General features: G+C 34.8%; 1 protein-coding gene across 4 annotated transcripts in view; it reads left to right on the top strand.

The window, feature by feature from the left end:
* The window catches only part of ADK (adenosine kinase), a 507,004-nt gene that overhangs the window by 147,243 nt on the left and 337,265 nt on the right, over positions 1 to 22,496 (top strand). For all 4 annotated transcript variants that reach the window (XM_036073060.2, XM_036073061.2, XM_036073057.2 and 1 more), the window contains exon 4: positions 19,880 to 19,958. In XM_036073060.2, the coding sequence (XP_035928953.1) occupies positions 19,880 to 19,958 (79 nt within the window). The remainder of the gene's footprint in view (positions 1 to 19,879; positions 19,959 to 22,496) is intronic.

The following is a 22,496-nucleotide window of genomic DNA, read 5'->3' as shown; positions in this document are numbered from 1 at the left end:
GAGTCTCAATTCTGTCTTCTCCATTTTGCAATTGAGCCCAGCTAATGAGCTTTAAAATTTCAATTACTGAAATTTTTCCTTGGTTTTCTTTATATCTTCTATATCTTTGTTTAATCTTTTGTTTTTTTCCAGATGTGTCAGGAACCCTAGTACTTTGTGGTTCCCTGGAGTTCTTGCCTTTGATCCTCAAGCCAGAGAATTGGGGCTTTATTTTCCCAGTTGTGCTGCATCTTTCCATGACTGATATCATGTCTGGGGCTAAGTAGCAGGAAGATTCAGGGAGAACAATTTAAACTTAAACTTATTCATGAATTCTTTTTTTTTTTTTAAGCTTTTAGGATTTTATTTATTTATTTGACAGAGAGAGCGAGAGAGGGAACACAAGCAGGGGGAAGTGGGAGAGGGAGAAGCAGGCTTCCCGCGGAGCAGGGAGCCCAATGCGATGCGGGGCTCCATCCCAGGACCCTGGGATCATGACCTGAGCCAAAGGCAGATGCTTAATGACTGAGCCACCCAGGCGCCCCCCCCCCCTTTTAAAGTTTTTATTGTAATTCCAGTTAGTTAACATACAGTGTTATATTAGTTTTAGGTGTACAGTATAGTGATTCAAGAATTCCGTACATCGGGGCGCCTGGGTGGCTCAGATGGTTGAGCGTCTGCCTTCGGCTAGGGTCGTGATCCCAGGGTTCTGGGATCGAGCCCCATATCGGGCTCCTGGCTCAGCCGGGAGTCTGCTTCTCCCTCTCCCTCTGCCTCTCCCACTGCTCGTGCTCTCTCTCTCTCTGTATCTCTGTGTCTCAAATGAATAAATAAAATCTTTAAAAAAAAAAAAAAAGAATTCCATACATCACCCAGTGCTCATCAGAGGTTAACTCCTTAATCCCCATCACCTATTTAACCCATCCCCCACCCACCTCCCCTTTGTTCTCTATAATTAAGAGTCTGTTTCTTGGTTTGTCTGTCTGTCCCTCTCTCTCTTTCCCCCTTTGCTTGTTTGGTTTCTTAAATTGATTTTGATCAATTTAAAATCAATATGATTTTGATTCTTAAATAAAAATGTGTATATATTATACACACACACACACACACACACACATGCACATACACACACACACACACACACACACATCTTTATCCATTCATCAATCTGTGGACACTTGGGCTGCTTCCATGATTTGGATATTGTAGATAATGCTGCTATAAACATAGGTATGCATGTATCCCTTTGAATTAATGTTTTTGTAATCTTTGGGTAAATACCCAGTAGTGCAATTACTGGATCATGTGGTAGTTCTATTTTTAACTTTTTGAGGAACCTTCATACTGTTTTCCAGAGTGGCTGCACCAGTTTGCATTCCCACCAACAGTGCACTTCTCCACGTCCTCGCCAACACCTGTTGTTTCTTGTGTTTTTGATTTTAGCCATTCTGACAGCTGTGAGGTGATTGTAGGTTGTAGGTTTGTTTTGCATTTCCCTGATGGTAAGTGATGATGAGCATTTTTTCAGGTGTCTGTTGGCCATCTGTGTATCTTGGGAGAAATATCTGTTCATATCTTCTGCCCATTTTTAAATTGGATTATTAGTTTTTTGGGTGTTGAGGTTTTTAAGTTCTTTATATATTTTGGATACTAACTCTTTATCAGATATGCCATTTGCAAACATCTCTCATTCCATAGGTTGCTTTTTAGTTTTGTTGATTATTTCCTTTGCTGTGTAGAAGCTTTATATTTTGATGAAATACCAATAGTTTATTTTTGCTTTTGTTTCCCTTGCCTCAGGAGACCTATCTAGAAAGAAGTTGCTATGGCCGATGTCAAAGAGGTTACTGCCTGTGTTCTCCTCTAGGATTTAATCCACTTTGAATTTAGTTTTGTTTGGTGGAAGAAAGCTTCATTCTTTTGCATGTTGCTGTCCAGTTTTTCCAACACCATTTGTTGAAGAGACTGTCTTTTTCCCATTGGATATTCTTTTCCTGCTTTGTGGAAGATTAATTGACCATATAGTTATGGGTTCATTTCTGTGTTTTCTATTCTGTCTCATTGATCTATGTGTCTGTTTTTGTGCCAATACTGTACTGTCTTGATTGCTACAGCTTTGTTATATAGCTTGAAGTCCGGAATTGTGATGCCTCCAGCTTTGCTTTTCTTTTTCAAGATTGCTTTGGCTCTTCAAGTTCTTTTGTGGTTCCTTACAAATTTTAGGATTGTTTGTTCTAGTTCTGTGAAAAATGCTGTTGGTATTTTGATAGGGGTTGTGTTAAATATTAAACTTACTCAATGAATTTTTAAACTCAAATGTCAAATTAAGTTCTAGATGTTTATTTTATTGTTTTAAATTCTCTGTTTCAATTCTCCATTCTTTTATCTAGTTTATGTATTCTTTCTTTGTTTCCTTGAAAATACTAATCATAGTTATTTGGAAGTCCCTTTATTTATTTCCAGTGTCTATATTATTTCTGAAACTTTATCTCTTGCTGTTCCCTTTTTGTTTGTAGTCAAATTATTTTGCCTCTTTGCATAACTACCAGCTGTCTATTATTTAAGAGCTGTAGATCCTTTAGATTGTATCATCTACCAGAATATTTACCCTTTTCTCTATGAGGCTGATACGAAGTGATGGGAGGGTTGATTGCCTTAATAAAATCAAAGATGAAGCTAGGTCAGAGTTGATTTTCAGTTTTGATAGGTTCAGTCTACCCTGTTTGCCTCTGTTTCTACAGCTTGACCCTCTTGGACTTTTAATTGAGGCTATTAGGTCTTTGTCTCGTCAGCTCTGAAACTTGGCACCAGAACTGCTCTCAGAGATTTCCAGCTTAATTCTTTATCCTTCAGCCTAATCCACTTGAAAATTTGGCAAATATCTCAAGTGGGAAACTGACCTTTTATTTTAGAGCCTCAGTTTCCAATTTTATCACCTTAGTACTAATAGTGGCTGAAATCCCTATCTTTTTTTTTTTTTTTTTTTAACCCCCTTGCCCTCCACCCCCATCTCAGTGTTCTGGTAAGGCCAAGGTCTGAATTTCCAGCTTCTAGTTGTAAGCACTATAGATATATGTCCTCTCCCAGTCCCCAGGGAAAAGTATCTGTGTTATCTTTAGATTTTATTCTCCATTCCTCCTAGGGATTTCATTTTTAGCCTGTTATGTTTTTAGTTCTTCCTCTATTCCTGTCTTTGTTTTTTAAGCCCTGCCAGACTTGGAGAACTTTCTGCTTTTCAGGTGATGATTTTGGTTAACCTTCTTAGCTTACCATTCAGTTTCAGAATTCAGCAAATGTGTTATGGGACAAACCAGCTGTTTGAGGTCCCCCAAATGTCAGATTTTGTCTCTCTAACCCCATGCTACTGACTACAAATTCAGGCAGGGTGGACAATCATCTGCCAGTTCTAGGCTACCCTCTGAACAGTTCTTACCTCTTGGGAAATGTATTCATTTGATCCTGTTCCTTCTACAGCTCTTTGGTACCGTTAATGATTTATGATTTATATTTTATAATTTATATGACTTTTATAGTTGTTGTCAGTATGAATGCTGGCTGTCACCTGCTATATGCTATTCAGAATTAGAAGTTCCATATGTTATGTTTTGATAAGAGATTTAAGTGTTTGAGTGTTTCTGGTGAGTGATATATTTAAAGTTTGATAGAGAAAAATGATTAATTATTGCATGAATACTTTCTCTTTGTATCTGTTACATATGTTTCTAGAATTTTTCTATGATCAGAGAAACTAAGGCCCCCTTATAAACCATGGATTCTGTGATAGAAATAACAGCTGAACCAAACCAATAAAGGAGGGAAAAAGTATAATTTGTGTTTTGGAACTGCTTGTGGACATATGGATGGCACTGTAGGTTTACCAGGAAGCTACATGTTTCATTTTGAGAACCACTGTCCTGCACTATTTCTCTTTTTCTCATGTGGCTTTTTTTGGTATGGTTTAAAACTATATGTCAGACAGTTTTACTATTTAATGAAAATTGTAAATTGGTTTAGTGAAATTTTGTTGTGTTTTTATAATGGGCAGAAACTGAATACACATATGCACCTGAATTTAGGAGTAATTCATTTTATTGTAATTATACTCAAGTACAAAGTGCTTTCAACAGTATATTTGATTATCTTACATGCAGAAAAATCTTCAGAGTTATAAATGAAAAGAATTAAACCTTTAAACATTTTAGAATGGAATAAAGATTTACCTAAGCAATACATGCTTAAAAGTACTTTCTTATCAAAGAAAATAAAATTAGAGGTTGGAGAAATACCTTTAAATTACAATTCGTATGAACTAATAGCTTAACCTTAGTTTTGAATGACTGTTACTTTTCCATCTTTTAAAAATATGGTTAAATATAAGCACATGTGGGAAATGTTCTTTTGGTTTTTATCAAACTGACATTTAAGCAATTTTTTTTCAACCTTACTAAACATTCGTGGTAAAAGATTTCAAAGCTTTGAATCTTATAATTTGCTTATGGATTTGCCCCCTCCCCTGCATTATTCTATTAACATTTGGTCTTAATAAGTATAGTCTGTTTAGAATTACTGATTTTTTCATTTTATTATTTGTTTAGATGAGAAGTTTAAGAAAGAACTTCATCAAAAACCCTACTTGGCAGTTGTGAATGCTTTCTTAAGGAAGTTAAATTTTTAAAATTTTTCTGTAAAGGTTTTTTTACTAGTCTTACTTTACTTTCTCTATGAAATGTTCAAAATTGTTGATGTTTGTTCTTGTGCTCTGGTGATGTTAACACAATATGAGATCTTCTTTATCTCCTGGTATATGCTGACTTCTCTTTTTTTCCCAAGAGTGAGAAAAGAGAGGCTTTAGTTACTGTGAAAGTGGGAAGCAGTTACACTAAGTTAGAACTAGATGTGAAGGGTGCTTTTGTGGACATTTTCCTGTTCATAATTCTTACTATATCTTTTTTATAAGGACAGTTTTTTCCATATAATAATAACTGGTGCTCAGTTACAGGACCTTGTCATGAAATCTTTCTCATTTCAAGTAGTATTTGCTTCATATCAGATAGCTAGAAAAAATGGCACATTAAAATTTAAAGAGCTATTTCTTTTTAATTTCTCCTCTCCTTTTTTCTGTCATCATTCTCATTTTCTTTCATTTTTCTGGCTTTATAGAATGCATCTTCTGGATGCATCTTAAAAATAATTAAGCCACAACTACCTTTAATTAAAAAGAAATTCATTCAGTTTTGGGCCATGAGATGTTTTATTCTAAATATTCTTATTTTTATTATATATCATTGTAATGTTTTCTTAATTATTGGGTGGATCTCCCAGTCCTTAGTGTGCTACTTAACGGTTGTGAGAAATCCATCAAAGGTCACTTCAACTGGGCTTGGAGGATAATGAATCTGAATTTCCTCATCCTTAAAACAAAGGATGCAGGAGTGTCTGGATGGCTTAGTTGGTTGAGTGTCCGACCCTTGGTTTCGGCTCAGGTCTGACCTCAGGGTCGTGGGATCAAGCCCCATGTTGGGCTCTGTGCTGAGCACAGAGTCTACTTGAGATTCTGTCTTTCTCTCCTTCTGCCCCTCCTGCTCATGCTCATTCTTTGTCTCTCAAATAAGTAAATAAATATTAAAAAAAAAAAAACAAGGGTTATAAATAGAATCACACATAACCTGCACCTTTAGAATTGCTAGGAGATAGAATATTCTAGAAATCAAATTTCTTATAAGTAGAGGAAGAAACATATTCCAGTAGAGCTCTTACTGCTTCTTTGTTTCTGTACCTTTGGAGAGCAGGGATTCGGTGGCGGTGCTTAAGAGACCTTGAAGAAGAAGAAAGATGTGGAGAATGTAGTTCAAAAACAGACACAATCACTCCTGAAAAGAAAAAGCCCAGCACAGGTCTTTGGACATAGAGCAGCATCAAGCAGGCCCTCTTCCCGTTACACCATTCCCAATCCATTCCAGTTAGATTTCTCCTTTTTTGCACTGGAAGGGGCTTGTCCAGTATAGGTACTGAACCATGTCCTGGACCTCAGAGCAAGGGATCTCAATGTAGAAGGAGAGACACATAATGAAAAAAAGATGACAAGGAATGGGAGAAGACAATGGCTTTGAATTGTGTTGGATTGGAATTGGAGATAGCCATATGAACCCATAAAATTGATTTCACAGATACAAACTTCATCTTCTTAGGAAGTTTTCATTGAGGTATTATAAATAATAAAAGTGCATTATATATATATAACCTACTCCAAAATGATTTGTAAAGACAAATGTCTATGTAACAATAGAGAAAAGGGGATAAGTGTTCAAAATATTAAAAATTGGTGAATCTTGGTAAAAGGTGTACAAGTGTTCTCTGTATTATATTGTAGTGTTTCCATAGTTTGAAATTATTTCTAGATCAAAAGTCACTAAAACTCTAAATATGTGTCTTAGAAAATGGGGATGTTTGCATAAATCTTACTTGTCTCATAGACTTGTTTTGAGTTTCACGTGTATCTCACGTGTATACCTTTCTGTGGAGGTAAGTAGATAGATATGCACATACATACATGCAGAGAAAGATAGTCTTTTGGAATTTCCTTTTTGTTTCTCTAGATAATATATTCTTCTGTTTTTTAAATTGCCTATAGATATGCCATATCCAGAATGTCAAATAAATGGAATCATATTGTATGTAACCCTTTTATGTCTGGCTTCTTTCACATTGCATAATACTTTGGAGATTCATGCATGTTCTTAAATGTATTGTTTGTTTTTATTGCTTAACTTTGCGTGGATGTACCATAATTTGTTTATCCATTCACTACTTGATGGACATTTGGGTTGTTTCAAGTGTTTGGTGGTTATAAATAAGGCTTTTCTAAACAGTCATGTATCTGAGTTGTCTGGTAGTGTATGTTTAATTTTCTAAGAAATTTCCAAATTGTTCTAAAGAGGGTGTATCATTTTTTATTTCCATCAGCAATTTATGAAAATTTCGGTTGTTTCACATCTTCATCAGCACTTAGTATTGCCAATTTTTTTAAGCTAGCATTCTTTTTTTTTTTTTTTTTGGACTTTATTTATTTGGGGCGCCTGGGTGGCTCAGTCATTAAGCGTCTGCCTTTGGCTCAGGTCATGATCCCACGGTCCTGGGATCGAGCCCCTTGTCAGGCTCTCTGCTCAGCAGAAAGCCTGCTTCTCCCTCTCCCATTCCTCCTGCTTGTGTTCCCTCTCGCGCTGTGTCTCTTTGACAGAGAGAGAGCAAAAGCAGGGGGAGCAGCAGAGGAAGTGGGAGAAGCAGGCTCTCTGCTGAGCAGAGAGCCCAATGTGGGGCTCGATCCCAGGACCCTGGGGTCGTGACCTGAGCCGAAAGCAGACGCCTAACTGACTGAGCCACCCAGGCACCCCTATTAATCTTTTGCCCAATTTTTATTGGATTTTTTTCTCACTATTGAGTTTTGAGAGTTTTTTTTTTTATTTTTGGGATAGTATATCCTTTCAAAGTTAATATTTATAATATTAAAAAGTATTTCTATAACAGTAAGTATATTTTTGAAATATTAGGTCAATCATATTTAAGTAGAATTATGAACAGTGTTTTGGTACCCTTATTTGTTAGACTCACTATGACCTGTTTAGAGTGAACATAGGTTGTCAGACTTGTCAGGAATTAATGTTATGTAACATAAAAAATATCATAGCTTGGTAATAAGTCACTCTTTTCAGGAATGTCAGAAAATAAAACAGTTTATATTTCTAAAATTTCCTATTAAGTTTCTCACATTTGTGTAACTTTGCCATTTGTCTTGCCAATTTACAATATTGCTGGGGTAATTTATTTAGACTTAAAAAAAGAGGTTTTTGGGGCGCCTGGGTGGCTCAGTCATTAAGCATCTGCCTTCGGCTCAGGTCGTGATTCCAGGGTCCTCGGATCGAGTCCCACATTGGACTCCCTCCTCAGGCAGCCTGCGTCTCCCTCTCCCACTCCCCCTGCTTGTGTTCCCTCTCTCGCTGTGTCTCTCTCTGTCAAATAAATAAATAAAATCTTAAAAAATAAAAATTTAAATAAAAGAGGTTATTTGAAAGAAATTTCTTAACCTTTTAAAAACTGAATGAAGAAAAATTTTGAAACACTCTTTGAATCTTTCAAATTGAACTGGAGTATTTTGATCCTTAGGTTACAGGAGTAGGGCTTTACTTTTTCATTTAGATTTTTGAGTGTGGATCATAGTCATTGGAATTCAAGAGTCCTGGGATTGTTTTTCTACAGTACAGTGAATATACATTGTTTCATTATCATCTTCTAACAGATGTCCTCCTTACGTGTCAGACCCCTGATTTTCTTTATTCTTGTGTACTGGGTATTCTTTATTCGGTAGTGCTAGATTTTCTAAGCAGAGTAGGCTTATCTCATTGTATTTATTGTGTTAGACTTTGCTTGTGTTTATTGTGTTTATGCTGTTATTAATCCACCTCTTAAAATTCATTGAAACATCAATTACTGTTTGTTCCTCACTCTGTAAAGTGGAAACTATTTGGAAGTCTTAGAAAACAATCAGTCCACTTCAATGACAAGCAGCAAAGTCTAGCTGCTCTCTTTTCAGTATAGCATCAATTAATTCTGTTCCATTAAAATTTTCAGTTACTGACCTTCCCATGACTTTCTGCTCACATTGGTAGTACAATTACTGCTTTTGAAAAGGTGAATCTTTTTGTATTATACCTTCGTACATGTATTTCTATTAATCGTACCTTGATTTTAATGCTTAAAGGGGCTTTTATTCTAACAGACAGATTATGTTACTTAGCTTATGTTTAAGTTAGTAATTTAGTTACTGCCCAACCTTCCACAGCTGGAAGCTGTGTGCTGCTGCTAGTAGCATGCTTATGATCATCAATAGTATTTTTATTTTTACCAGAACTCAGTGCTATCTTTTAGTAGACTTTAAATTTCCATATCTGATCATTTCATTTGATACCTTTTCTTGTGTATAGTACCATGCTGAGGTGGTACTGTATCTCAAAAGATTTAATATTAAACCTGGCATCAGAAAGCTAGTGGTTAGTCACAGCTTTGCCTACCAAACATTAGAGTTTGAAAGCTTCTCTACTTCCTTGTATTTTACTTTTTTCTCAAAGAGCAAAACAGATATAAAGATAGCTATCTTATTGTCAGGAATTATCAATTGTTTGTAAAGTATTTAATAATATGTGATATGAGAGTGGAAAGCATTACTTACAATTTAAATTCTCCTATTTATTCTCAGAACAAGAACCCCTAAAACTTCTTTAGGGGTATGTGGCATATTGTTTTTTGCTTTTTTTCTGTAAGGTTAGTCCACAAGAAATTCTGAATAATATTCTAGTGACATTAATTTGTATGTAAAAGTTTTCTTTAATAAAAATACCGTCATTATAAAATGAATATAAGTACATGGTCAAATTGTATGAACTATAAAAAAGGAAAAGGCTTATATAAAAATACCAGGGGCTCCTGGGTGGGTCAGTTGGTTAAGTGTCTGTGTTGGGCTCAGGTTGTGATCCCAGGGTCCTGGGATTGAGCCCTGCTTTGGACTCTCCACTCAGCGGGGAGCCTGCTTCTCCCGCTCCCTGTCCTCCTTGCTCAGGCTCTCTCTCTCTAAAATAAATAAAGTCTTTTTAAAAATAAATAAATAAAAAATGCCATTGGCATGTTAATGTATTTTCTTCTGGTCATTTTGTTAATAATTTCTAAAGAAAAATAATGTGTTAAATGTATCTCCGATTGTTTTGAACATTTATTATTTTTCTTTTGTTTTTTGTTCATTTGTCCAGTTGTCTGAGCCTTAACATTTTTATTTCTGTTCTGTATGAGAATATTAAAATAACATTTAAAAACCAAACTAATTTATTGAATTAATACTAAAATATGTAAAATAATATTTTAAAATATTTTTTAAAATATGTAAGTAAATATAATAACCATTTTTCATATTGCTAAACATCTTTATATTTAAATTTTTTTATTTCAGTTTTGCTTTTATTTTTTTTATTTTTTATTTTTTTTAAAGATTTTATTTATTTATTGGACAGAGAGAGACACAGCGAGAGAGGGAACACAAGCCGGGGGAGTGGGAGAGGGAGAAGCAAGCCTCCCACGGAGCTGGGAGCCTGATGTGGGGCTCGATTCCAGGACCCTGGGATCATGACCTGGGCTGAAGGCAGACGCTTAACGACTGAGCCACGCAGGCGCCCCTCAGTTTTGCTTTTATATAGAAAAATTTTAAATATTTTTATATTATCAAATTTATTTTTATTCCTTTTTTCTTTGCATTATCTGGAAACTGTCATCTAGAACTTTGATAAGTACTGAATCCAGTTTTTCCTCTAGCATTTTATTAAGTAACCTTTCCTCTGGAAGTTTTTAAACATTATGAAAGCTATAAATTTTATTAATTTGGGTTTCACAAATAGAGCACTAGTAGGAAAATGGATCAGCTACTGTTTTTTCACTCCTGTCAGTCCTTTGATTGAAGTGTTTGATATGCCCATTCCATTCAGACAAAGAAATTTAACCAAAAGGAGAAAGTAAGAATGAATTTATCAAGTACTGAAATTGCCACACTTTATTCCCTGTAGAAAAAAATCACATAATGGAGGGGCACCTGGGTGGCTCAGTCAGTTAAGAATCTGACTCTTGGGGCGCCTGGGTGGCTCAGTTGGTTAAGCGACTGCCTTCGGCTCAGGTCATGATCCTGGAGTCCCTGGATCGAGTCCCGCATCGGGCTCCCTGCTCGGCAGGGAGCCTGCTTCTCCCTCTGACCCTCCCCCTTCTCATGTGCTCTCTCTCTCTCTCATTCTCTCTGTCTCAAATAAATAAATAAAATCTTTAAAAAAAAAAAAAAAAAAAAAAAGAATCTGACTCTTGGTTTCAGCTCAGGGCATGATCTCAGGTTGTGAGATTGAGCCCTGTGTCGGGGCTCTGTGCTGGGCATGGAGCCTGCTTAAGATTCTCTTTCTCTCTCTCCCCCCGCCCCTCTCTCTCTTCGTCTCTTAAAAAAAATATATCCCATAATGGAAATATGTTGAAGTTTCCCATAACATGTAAAGCTATTAAACAATTTCATCCCTAAACAACTTAGGAAATATTTAAAATTTTTATATAGTTGATTAGATTATTTACCTATCAAGTTATACTCCTAGTTTTGAAGCTCATTAATGTTTCAGCCTGAATTTTTGGTTCCATTCATTAAAGATACTCAGTCCTTCATCTTTCCCCAACATTTTCCATTGGCTGCGTTAGTAGTTTTGACCCAGACAAAGTAGACCATTCACAGACAAACAGAAAATTTTGTATCAGCTAGAAAAGTATACAGAGAAAATTAAGATGTGTCCATTCCCTGCAAGAGATTAAAAAAAAAAACAAAAAATAAATCTTCCCTCATTACAATCATTTCCCTAAATAGAAATGTTTCTTTGTTTGTCACTATGTATGAATTCCCTTTGCTCAGTACAGTTTTCTTCTCTCTTGTATTTCCTTTCTCAACATCATCCACCTGGTCATCCAAACTAGAAATCTCAGAATAGTCATCCCTCTACCATGTCTTCCACTTCCAGCTATTTATCACATGTTGTATCTTCAATCTCAGAAATGCTTCCTCAGTTTAATAATTTCTCTCTAGTGCCTTAGCTCAACAGCTGATCTTTGGTTTGAACTATTTGAAAGGTGGCAGTCTTCTGCCTCTCTTTATTCTACATTGTCCTCCAAACAGTGCTGTCATCATTTTTAAAAACAAGTCTGCCTTTCACACTATTAGCAAACAGATTTTAGTAATTTCTGCTTGCCTGTCGAATAATGTCTAAATTTATTAGCCTGGCAGAGAGAGTTACCTTTTCATTGCCAGTTTTTACTACTTTGATTTTGGTCTATATTTTAGTCTGTGTTTAAATTGTTTCTCACAATATGTCATGTTTTTGTTTTACCCTCAGTCCTGAGTATTTTTTCTCCCTTATCTGTCAAATTCGGTTCAAATGTTAAAATTTCCCTGCCTCTTTCATTCAGAATCCCTCACTTCTCTGCTCTATGCTTTTTATTCAACTTTGTTGTATATGCAGTTCTTTTTAGATAATTGTATGGAAAATTGTTGTGTTCTTCCATTATAAAATGAAATAGATTAAAAATGTTTTTGTTGCAAATCAGTTTATATGCTTGTTACACTGTCAGAATAAATGTATACAATATCCATACTTGCTCCTACTCTGGAGCTAACCGCTATTAACACCTTGGTTGTACTCTTCCAGATCCGTGTGTGTGTGTGTGTGTGTGTGTGTGTGTGTGTGTGTGTGTGTAGGGTACCTTTGTTTGCAATCTGTACATGTATATTGTAATTTTGTTGGATTATATTTTGTGTTTGTTTTGGTAACTTAATATTTCTAAATTGAAATATATGGAAATATCAGTAGATAAAAGGTCTAACATTTTAAAAATTTAGCTCTTTAGTAAAGCAGTGCATACACACAGTAAAAATAAAGTGAAAAGTTAAACACTTCTCCAAGACTTCTAGCTTTGGGAAATGGACTTATCCTGCCTTTCATCAGGATTTGTTAGAATTTATTAGGTCGGGGCGCCTGGGTGGCTCTGTCGTTAGTGTCTGCCTTCGGCTCAGGTCATGGTCCCAGGGTCCTGGGATCGAGCCCCACATCAGGCTCCCTGCTCCGCGGGAAGCCTGCTTCTCCCTCTCCCACTCCCCCTGCTTGTGTTCCCTCTCTCGCTGTCTCTCTCTCTGTCAAATAAATAAAAAAATCTTAAAAAAAAAAAAGAATTTATTAGGTCAAAATTTGGAATAAGACTAAGTTTGCCCATTTACTACTGTTACTACCGACTATTATCTGTGCATGTTATGCTGGAGGTCCTGAGTTTCTGAACTAAGGCAAGAAAAAGAGAGAAAAAAATTGTCATTTTTCATAAATGATTATATATGTATGGCAAAAACAGATAAATTATTGGAATTAATTAGAGATATTAGCAACTTGGATAGATAAAAATTGTTATATAAGGATTCTATTTCTGGGGCTTCTGGGTGGCATAGTTAAGTATCTGACTCTTGGTTTTGACTCAGATCTGATATCAGGGTCATGAGATCGAGCCCCATGTCAGGCTCCATGCTCAGGGTGGAGTCTGCTTGGTTTTCTCTCTCCCTCTGCCCCCTCCCCCTGCTCTTGCTTGTTCTCTTTCTCTCTAAAATAAATCTTTAAAAAAGAATTATATTTCTAAATACCATCAACAAATAAAAATTAGGTTTAAACAAATATCACAGTAGTACTAAAATAAAGGAAGTATGAAATAGTGATTCTAATAAAAGATGTGCAAGATTTATGGCAAAAATTATGAAAACTAATTGAGAAAAAATTAAAGACCTGAATAAATATATTGTGATGTACAGTGTGATCAAGGTTTAGACAGTTTAATATTGGAAAGGTTATCACTTTCCCATATATATATTTAGTGCAATCCTAGTCAAATCTCTACAAATTGTTTTTTGGAAATTGACATCTAGTTGTACATTTATATGTAGGTACAAAGGACCAAGAATATTCAGTGCACTCATGAAGAAGAACAAGGTGAAGGTACTTGTTTTTCATTAAGCCTTATAAGGCAATAGTAATTAAGACAAAATGCAGTTTGTGCAGGGGTAGACATATATATCAATGAATCAGAATTAAGAGCCCAGAGATGGTCAAGCATACATATATCATTATCTCTCTCTCTCTCTCTGTCTGTCTTTGTATGTATCTATCTATAGTGATAATGCTTCTGGAGGTTACACAACTGTTAACTTTATAACTTTTCAAAATTGCACATTTATTTTCAATATCTTTAAGAAATTTATAAAAACAAAAGAAAGCCCAACAATATAACTTCCCTCCTTCTCCACGCCATAGACTTACAAATGCTAACAGTTAATGTTTTTAGTTTATCATTATAAATTTACTTAATGTGGTTATGCCCCATTCTTTAATTAACAGATTTACATGTCTATTGACTCTCCTCTGGAAGATGAAGAATATAGTGCACTTACACTGTTTTTTCTCTTTTTCCTTTCTCATTGCCTTCTTTATGCTTTTTATGTATTTTAATTTTTCCACTGATTGATTTTATGGCTTTAAACAATAGACTTAAAACCTCTTTTCAAAGTTGATTTTTAACATTTGAGGTACTTAGACTCTTTAAATGAAGGAGAGAACATTAGTAAACTTCTCTTTCATCTCTCCCTTTTTCCATCTTCAAAATGTCAGTGTTATATATGTTTTTACATTTTGTAAATGTTACTAAGTGTTAAAAATGTTTGTAACTGTAATTAAATGTTACATGTTGTATCTCAGCATAGATTCTAAAATTGAAAACCAAACAAAACCTCATTACCAAATAACTAGTAACTATTATTCTCTGTAGAACCAAGTAACGTGATTGGAAGGATTCATAGAACAGAAACTACATTCCTTTGTTATTAAAATTTTTGCTACTTAAGGGAGAATTTTACATGTAATAAGATATAATGGGCCCTCTTTAAATTTCTTTTTGGATTCCTTTACTTTTCCAAAGTCCTACACAGTCCTCATTTTTTCATCCCTTTTTCTTTTTTAACAACCATGGTGTCTTCTTTCTTATGTCTCTTTTTGATTGTTACACCTCCAACTTAATATATTATTTTTCTTTTATAAATGCAGGGGAAAACAATACTTACATGTGAAGATTATATTTTCCCTTATGAGTTAATAATCTGAGAGGATATTGAATTCTATTTGGAAAATCTTTTTTTCTTCTAGCATAGAATATAATATGTATTTTTTTTATCATCCTATATTCTTTAAGAAGTCTGGTGTATTTATTTTTACTCCTTTTCAGATAATCTGTTATTTTTCACTCTAGAAGTTCTTAAGGTTTTCTCTTAATATAAAGAGTTCTGAAAAAAAAAAGTTCCGAAATTGAACAAGGTGTTGTCCAAGTATAGATCCTAGTCCCCTCCCTAAAAGAATTGCTTCATATTTGGACAAATCTGAAGATTATATTTTTTTCTCTTTTGAAGACTTTTTTTCTGGTATTTCTTTCTTACTCTTCATTATCTCTAGTCTCCCCATCATTCTTCTTAAATGGACCTTGGGCCACCTGATCCATTCTCTGTGCCTCTTAATTTTTCTTTCATACTCTTCATCTCTTATATTTCCTGTGGATTTGGGGGTGTTTTCCTGGGTGTTTTCAACTCTCTTACCTTCATCTTATTTTTTATCCACACATCTTTATTGTTCAGGTCATCCTTTCAACTATTGATATTTGTAAAAATTTCAGCAGTGGTTAACCTAATTTATAGAAACTGTTATTTTCTGGTTGCTTCTTTTTCATATAATTAGGCAGACAGGTTTTCCTGTATTGTCTCTGAGAAAAAATTAGGCAGGTAGTAGAATATAGTGCAGCAGTTCTTCAGAAAGTTAAACAATTAAATTTAACTGTTAAAAGTTAAGTTGACCCAGCAATTCTACTCCCAGGTGTATGGCCAAGAGAAATGAAGATAGTATGTCCACACAAAACCTTGCATGTTGAATGTTCATCACAGTATTATTCATAATAGCCAAAGATGAAGACAACCTATGTATCCAGGGATGGGTGAATGACAAAAATATGCTATATCCATATAACACAATGTTATTCAGCCATAAAAAGGAATAAAGTACTGATAGATGATCTAGCATGTATGAACACTGATAACATTATTCTAAGTGAAAGAATCTAGTCAACAAAATCATACACATATTATATGATTCCATTTATATGAAATGTCCAGAATCGACAAAGTACAGAGATAGAAAGTAGATGAGTGGTTACTTAGGGATGGGGATATTTGTTTTCAATAACTAAAGGTATGGGGGTTTCTTTATGAGTTAATGAATATACTCTAAAAGTGATAGTGGTGATGGTTGCATAATTATGAATATATTTAAAATGATTAGATTGTATACTTTAAATGAGTGAATTGTATGGTATGTGAATTCTATCTCAATAAAGCTGTTACCAAAAAAAAATTTTTATTTTTATTTTTTTTAAGATTTTATTTATTCATTTGTCAGAGAGAGAGCACAGGCAGAGGGAGAAGCAGGATCCCCACTGAGCAGGGAGCCTGATGCGGGACTCAGTGACCTGAGCCAAACACTTCACTGACTGAGCCACCCAGGCATCCCCCCAAAAAAATTTTTTTAAAGAAAAAAAATAACAGGTAGGCTAAGATGCTACACAATTGTCAGGATATGGAGGACTTTACAACTACAGATTGGAACATACAAACACCTTTTACTCTTGTGGATAAGGTAGGAGTGGTTGGACAGTGTTCCAAATAGAGTGTTTAAAGGAATTACTCTTATTTTATGTCTCCTATCACTGCTTTGTCAATTCTTTTATATTTTCTTTCTGTTAAGCTAGATTTATTATTTCTCAAATTTGTGGTCTGTGTGTGGCCTCTTTGCTTGCTTAGTGGTGCTGTTATACATTTGTTCATATATATGTATATGTATAAATATATATAAAACATGTTTTTTGACATCCAGTAAGACTTGGAAGAGGAAGCAAACATATGCTTCATCAACTGTCTTGACATGTTGAGGTCCTGATATTTTTGTACCTCTTGAACTGATTCCAAAAGTAATGTTAATAAACAAAATTTTGGTTTCTATAGAAAACTCTCTTCGTTGGGTGGAATGAGGAGAAATATACATTGATTTTTATGTGTTTGTGATTAACAAGTATTCTGATACTACAGTTCTGATTTTGATTCACCCACTGTGCCGTATGTGACCTCTGTTTGGCAATGTACTCAAACTTTATGCCTAACTTTTCCCATTTCTTTTTATTTTTTTTTTATTTTTTTAAGTAATCTCTACACCCAACAGGGACTTCAAACCCACGACCCTGAGAACAAGAGTCACAAGCTCTACTGACTGAGCCAGCCAGGAGCCCCCAACTTTTCCCATTTCTTAAATGAAGGCACTCTTTTAGGTCCATTTCATCTCTAAAATTGATCATGTTTACTCTGTTGTTTATTTTTGTTATTGAACTCTCCCTGCACCATCCAATAGTACTTTTTTATAAGAGTGGGATGTTCTTTATTTGCGTATCCGGTATGATAGCCACTCTTTACATGTGGCTATTGAGCACTTGAAACATGGCTAGTGTGACTGATGAACTGAATTTTTAATTTTATTTAACTTCATTAGCTTAAATTTGAATGTCTTAGCTGTAGGAGGCCAGTAGCTACCTTATTTAGACTAATATGGTTCTAGACTATTCTGGTTTAAAAAGCATTAATTTTGTTAGATGATCTGGAGAAAAAGGATTACATGACCAAAAAAGCTTAGGAAGTGTGTGTATTATATCCATCTTGAATTTTAATGTTCATATCAGCATATTAAAAGCCTTGAGATATTCTGAAGAAAGAAGCCTGTTTAACTATCATTCAGTTTTCCTAAAACTTATGGGTACTCAGAACCCTCTGAGGTTTTAGGGTTAGGTTCCACAGCTGACATTTTTATAATACTTATTATATGGCTACAGTTACTGTTTTAAGCATTTTATTCAAATCATAATTTTTTTAATGCTCACCACAAGTTTATGAGGTGGGTACTATTGAGCTGCTGTTTACTTTCCTCCCTGGAAAGTGAAGCACAGAGGGATTCATACATGTGGCCAAGAACACACAGGAAGTGGTGTGATTGGCATTCTGATCTGCAGTCAGATTGCTGTTGAACAGTATGTGTATGCCTTCCAAAATAGACATTTCATTTTACATTTTTCATTAAACTTTCCCAAGTTCTTAGAAATGTACTGTAGTTGATTTATTATGATTTTAGTATCTAAAACAAATTTAGGCCCATCTCATTCCCCACCCCCCCCCAAATATTATAGCTATTTCATTAGTAGTTGTTTGAAGGGGGAAATTGATGATGGATTAAAGAAGGCTATAACTTAAGGAAAGAAATTCTTGAGAAAGTGAGAAAGGATGGTATTGCTATAGCTACCATAAAATAGGGAGCTTACAACAAAATCGATTCTCTCACAGTTCTGGAGGGTAAATGTCTGGATTAAGGAGGGTTGGCATGGCTGTGTTCCTTCTGAAGAGTCTAGGAGAGAATCCTTCTTGCCTCTTCTAGCTTTTGGTGGGTGTTGGCATTCCTTGGCTTTCTTGGCTTATGGCTTATCACCTAGTCTTTGCCTCCATCTTCACATGGCCTTTTCCTTTGTGTCTCTTTGGTTTGTTATGAGAAGACTTGTTACTGGATTTAGGGCCTACCTGGGTAATACAGGAGGGATGGTCTTACCAAGATCCTTAACTTGTATCTGCAAAGACTCTTTTTCCAGATAAGGTTACATTCACTGGTTCTGGGGGGACATATCTTTTTGGAGGCCACCCATTTGTAATTCAACTCATTACAAATATGATCGAAAACCTTTGGAGGAATTGGTTTTTGAAAGTGGAGGGACCTCAAATGAACCTAGCAATTGATCACTGTATGTTTACTTTATCCATTCACTCTCCTTTCTCCTCTAATCTCTAACATCACTCTTAACTGATACCTAGTTCAGAGAGTAAGTAGAAGAGAACTTCTCTTGAACTACTGCAACTACCCACCTCTGCATCTGTGCCTATATACTTTGCCTTCTCTACTGTTATTATTACATTAAATGTATTATTAGTGGTAACAAATACTGCTGTCAGAGTTCTGGGCAGGTTGGCTAATTGTGTTTATTGGCATCTCAGGGTTTTATAGATATAATTCCAAGGGAGTTGGAGGTATGGGAGTGGGTATAACTCCGTTTTTCCTATTCCTAATATAACCATCTCTATATTTGTCTTTTTTATTTTGAGGTTCTGTGAAATGTTTCATTTTAGTGAAAGGATCTACTTCTATCTTTAAAGTTTTTAAAGGTTTAAAAATACTTTTCAAGACCGAAACTTTCCTTGAATATGCTACTCATATCCCAATCTCTCTCTTTTTTGACTGACCTCCTGTAGCACTTGCTGCCTACATTGCATATATTTTGTTACTCGATAATTTGATGTTTTCTAATTTTCTCTGTTTTCTCATGTGTATTCATCCTTTTGTCCCTCCAAAGCTTGTTAGCCCTTTGAAATTAAATTACATACTTAATGTCCCTTGGATTTCTCCCACAGACTCTAACATGCTAGAGACATGTAGGGAGTATTGATTTGAGATCCAGATTAATAAATGCCATCTAATTTGAGATTTATTCAAATCAGTGTCCATAGTCCTTTGGCTGCTATGTGTAGTAGGAGGTGTGTACATGGATCATCTTAAATGGAAAGCTTCATGTGTAGTGAATGTATGTATTTTCCTGGAAAGAAGTCTTATATCTTTTATCAGATGCCAAAATAATGAAGTATCAAAGCTTTAAATCATTTTTCTCTATGGCTTTATTTGGCAGATACAGAAATTATGTCACCAAGCAACTTGCTTAGAATCATACAACCCAGTGTAGGTTCCCAGTTCTTTAAATTATAAACTGATTATGATATCTAAAACTTGAAACTTATTAGAATATATATTTGTAAGGATTCTAGAGATCACTTAATATGGGAAAATACGCATTACTTATAATAATTTATGAATTTTTATTTTTTACCTTTTTTAGTTTAATGGTTAATTATGGGCAGCTTATATATTTTAAATTTTTGTAATTGTAGATTTGTGGAAGAAATTTCATAAGTTTTGAAATTCAGCAAAGTTGTTTTTCATACATATTTCAGTTCATTCAACATAATTATGTAATTCAAAATATTTTAGTAATTGCAATTTAATGTACTTCTAGTCAGAAAAATTTGCATTGTGACAACTGACAGATGCTAATTTTTTCTACTGTGATTTCCTTGTAGGTTTGATGAACTTATAAAAAAATTCAAAGTTGAATATCATGCTGGTGGCTCTACCCAGAATTCAATTAAAGTGGCACAGGTTGGTTAATTATTTTAAAAGTTATAAAGAAATGGATTCAAAATGACTCTAGACTCTTGCTGTCGAATAGTTTTGTTGGTTTTGAATTGGGATTTTAGCAATCACTGCCCATCTATTAAAAAAAAATTATTTTATTTTAATTGTTATTCCTTTGATTATTGGTGAGCTTAAACATCCTTTAATATGTTTATTGTTCATTTATATTTCTTCTTAATTACTTGTCAAATCTATTGACTGTTTATTTTATAATTTTTCATGTGTTAATATGAATTCTTCATATTTTGTGGATATTATTTCCTTTATCAGTTGAAAGTATTTATTTCTTATTGGTACTTTAACTCTGATTAGTGTGCCAGAGTTCTTTGTTTTTATTTTTTTAAAAATTTATTTATTTATTTGGGAGAGTGAGCGAGCAAGCAGGGGGGAGGGGCAAGGAGAGAGGGAGAGAGAAACTCAAGTAGACTCCGCACCGAGCATGGAGCCTGACATGGGGCTTGATCTCACGACTCTGAGATCAGACCTGAGCCAAAATCAAGAAGTCAGATCCTTTAAGTTACTGTACCACCCAGGTACCCAGGTTTTTAGTTTTTTTAAATATAATTAAACTTTATGGCTTTGGTATTTCATATATTATATAGAAAGGACATTCATATAACAAGATACTGCCGATTTTCTTGTGTTATATGCAGCTATATAGGCGTATCCCTTTTATACATATATACATACATAAACATATTACATGTGTGTGTAAATTCATGTCTCTGTATCGATACCCATCTGTATCTTCCAGTGGATAATTGGATAAATTCATTTTGATATATACTGTTCAAGTCAACAGCCTAACCTAATCTTGAATGAGAGTGTTAATGTTCTATGTATACTTCTAATCACAAGGGACATGAAAAAGCTTTACCTGCTACCTCTGGTTCTTACCTCTGTGGTTTGAAAACTAGCTCAGAATCTTACTGCAGTTGTAGGTCAACTCTGATGGACTTAGGTCATTTTGAATTCTCATTGATTAATGCTTTTCTTTTGAATTTTAAGTAACTTTAAAAGACTAGAGAAGTGGAAAATTGACAAAAGTTGAACAATTTCTGATTTTTTGAACTAAGTCTTAGTTGACTTAGACATACAGTGTAATGATCCCACATACTTCTAAAACTCAGATTTCATCATACTATTAAAATATTTTCGGTTGTAAAAATTAATTTCTAAGGTAGTCTGGTCATTTATGTGGAGTGGCCTGAGGAGAAGGTCCTTGTATTTATCAATTGATTTGTATTGTTTCTGTAAAACCTCTTCCTGCTGGCCACTTTGTGAACTCAGCTTAGCAAAAAGAGGACAATTTACTTTTTGTCCTTAGGTTATATATTAGTTGCTTGAGCTGCCATAACAAAATACCACAGACCGTGTGGCTTAAACCATAGAAATTCATTTCTCACAGTTCTGGAGGTTAGAAGTCCAGAATCAGGGGGCCATCAGATTGATTTCTGGTAAGGACTCCTTCCTAGCTGCCTTCTCACTTTGTCCTCACATGGCCTTTCTTCTGTGTCCACTCAGAAAGAGATCTCTGGTGTTTGTTTCACTTCTGGTAAGGACATCATTCCTACTGGATGAGGGCCTCACTCATAGGACCTTATTTATCTTTAACTAAAGGTCCTATCCAAAAACAGTCATATTGTGGTTTAGGGCTTCAATATATGAATTTTTGGGGAGAGGAGCACAGTTCTGTCTGTAATAGATAATTCTTTTAAAGCCTCAATCTATTAAAGCGCATTCTGCTGCCTCTCCAGTCTTTTTTTTTTTTTTTTAAGATTTTATTTATTTCTTTGAGAGAGAGAGACCACAAGCAGGTGGAGGGGCAGAGAGAGAGAGGGAGAGAAGTAGGCTCCCCACTGAGCAGAGAGCCAGACGCGGGGCTCGATCCAAGGACCCCAGGATCATGACCTGAGCCGAAGGCAGACACCCAATTGACTGAGCCACCCAGGCACCCCATCTTTTTTTCTTCTGGATCTGGGAGACCACTAGCTGTCCACTAATAAATTTTCTCCTTACTTGAGGATCTTCATCAATTTCTACCTTTCCAAAGTTTATACTTACATAATATCAAAGTCTCCATTTGATTTATACCCGATATTAGTCTCCTTAGTAAAACAGTCATTTCCTATTATTATTTTGCAACTTTCATAATATTTTATGTGCCCTGTAACAATGTATTCTAGTAATACTTTATTTGTTCCTAGCTTTAAAAAAAGGAAGTAAATAGAATTTAAAATTTTGGGCAATCAAACAATATTTTTATTTTGTTATTATTAGTGGTAAATTTGGGGTTAACATCCTATCCTGATTGCCAGACTATCCATTTTCTTTTTTACCATATGCAAAGCAATTCAGCCAACATGTGTTGATATGTATAAAGCTCTGTGCTATATGATAGACACATCAATAAACAAGAAATATTCCTTTTTTACAAAATTCTTGCTTATATTGTGAAACTTAACATTTCTTTTCTCTTTAACCACTATCCTAAATTTTCCT

This window comes from Halichoerus grypus, chromosome 7, assembly GCF_964656455.1.
Source record: "Halichoerus grypus chromosome 7, mHalGry1.hap1.1, whole genome shotgun sequence".
NCBI classification, from domain to species: domain Eukaryota; kingdom Metazoa; phylum Chordata; class Mammalia; order Carnivora; family Phocidae; genus Halichoerus; species Halichoerus grypus.
This window is presented reverse-complemented; position numbering and strand designations above follow the sequence as displayed.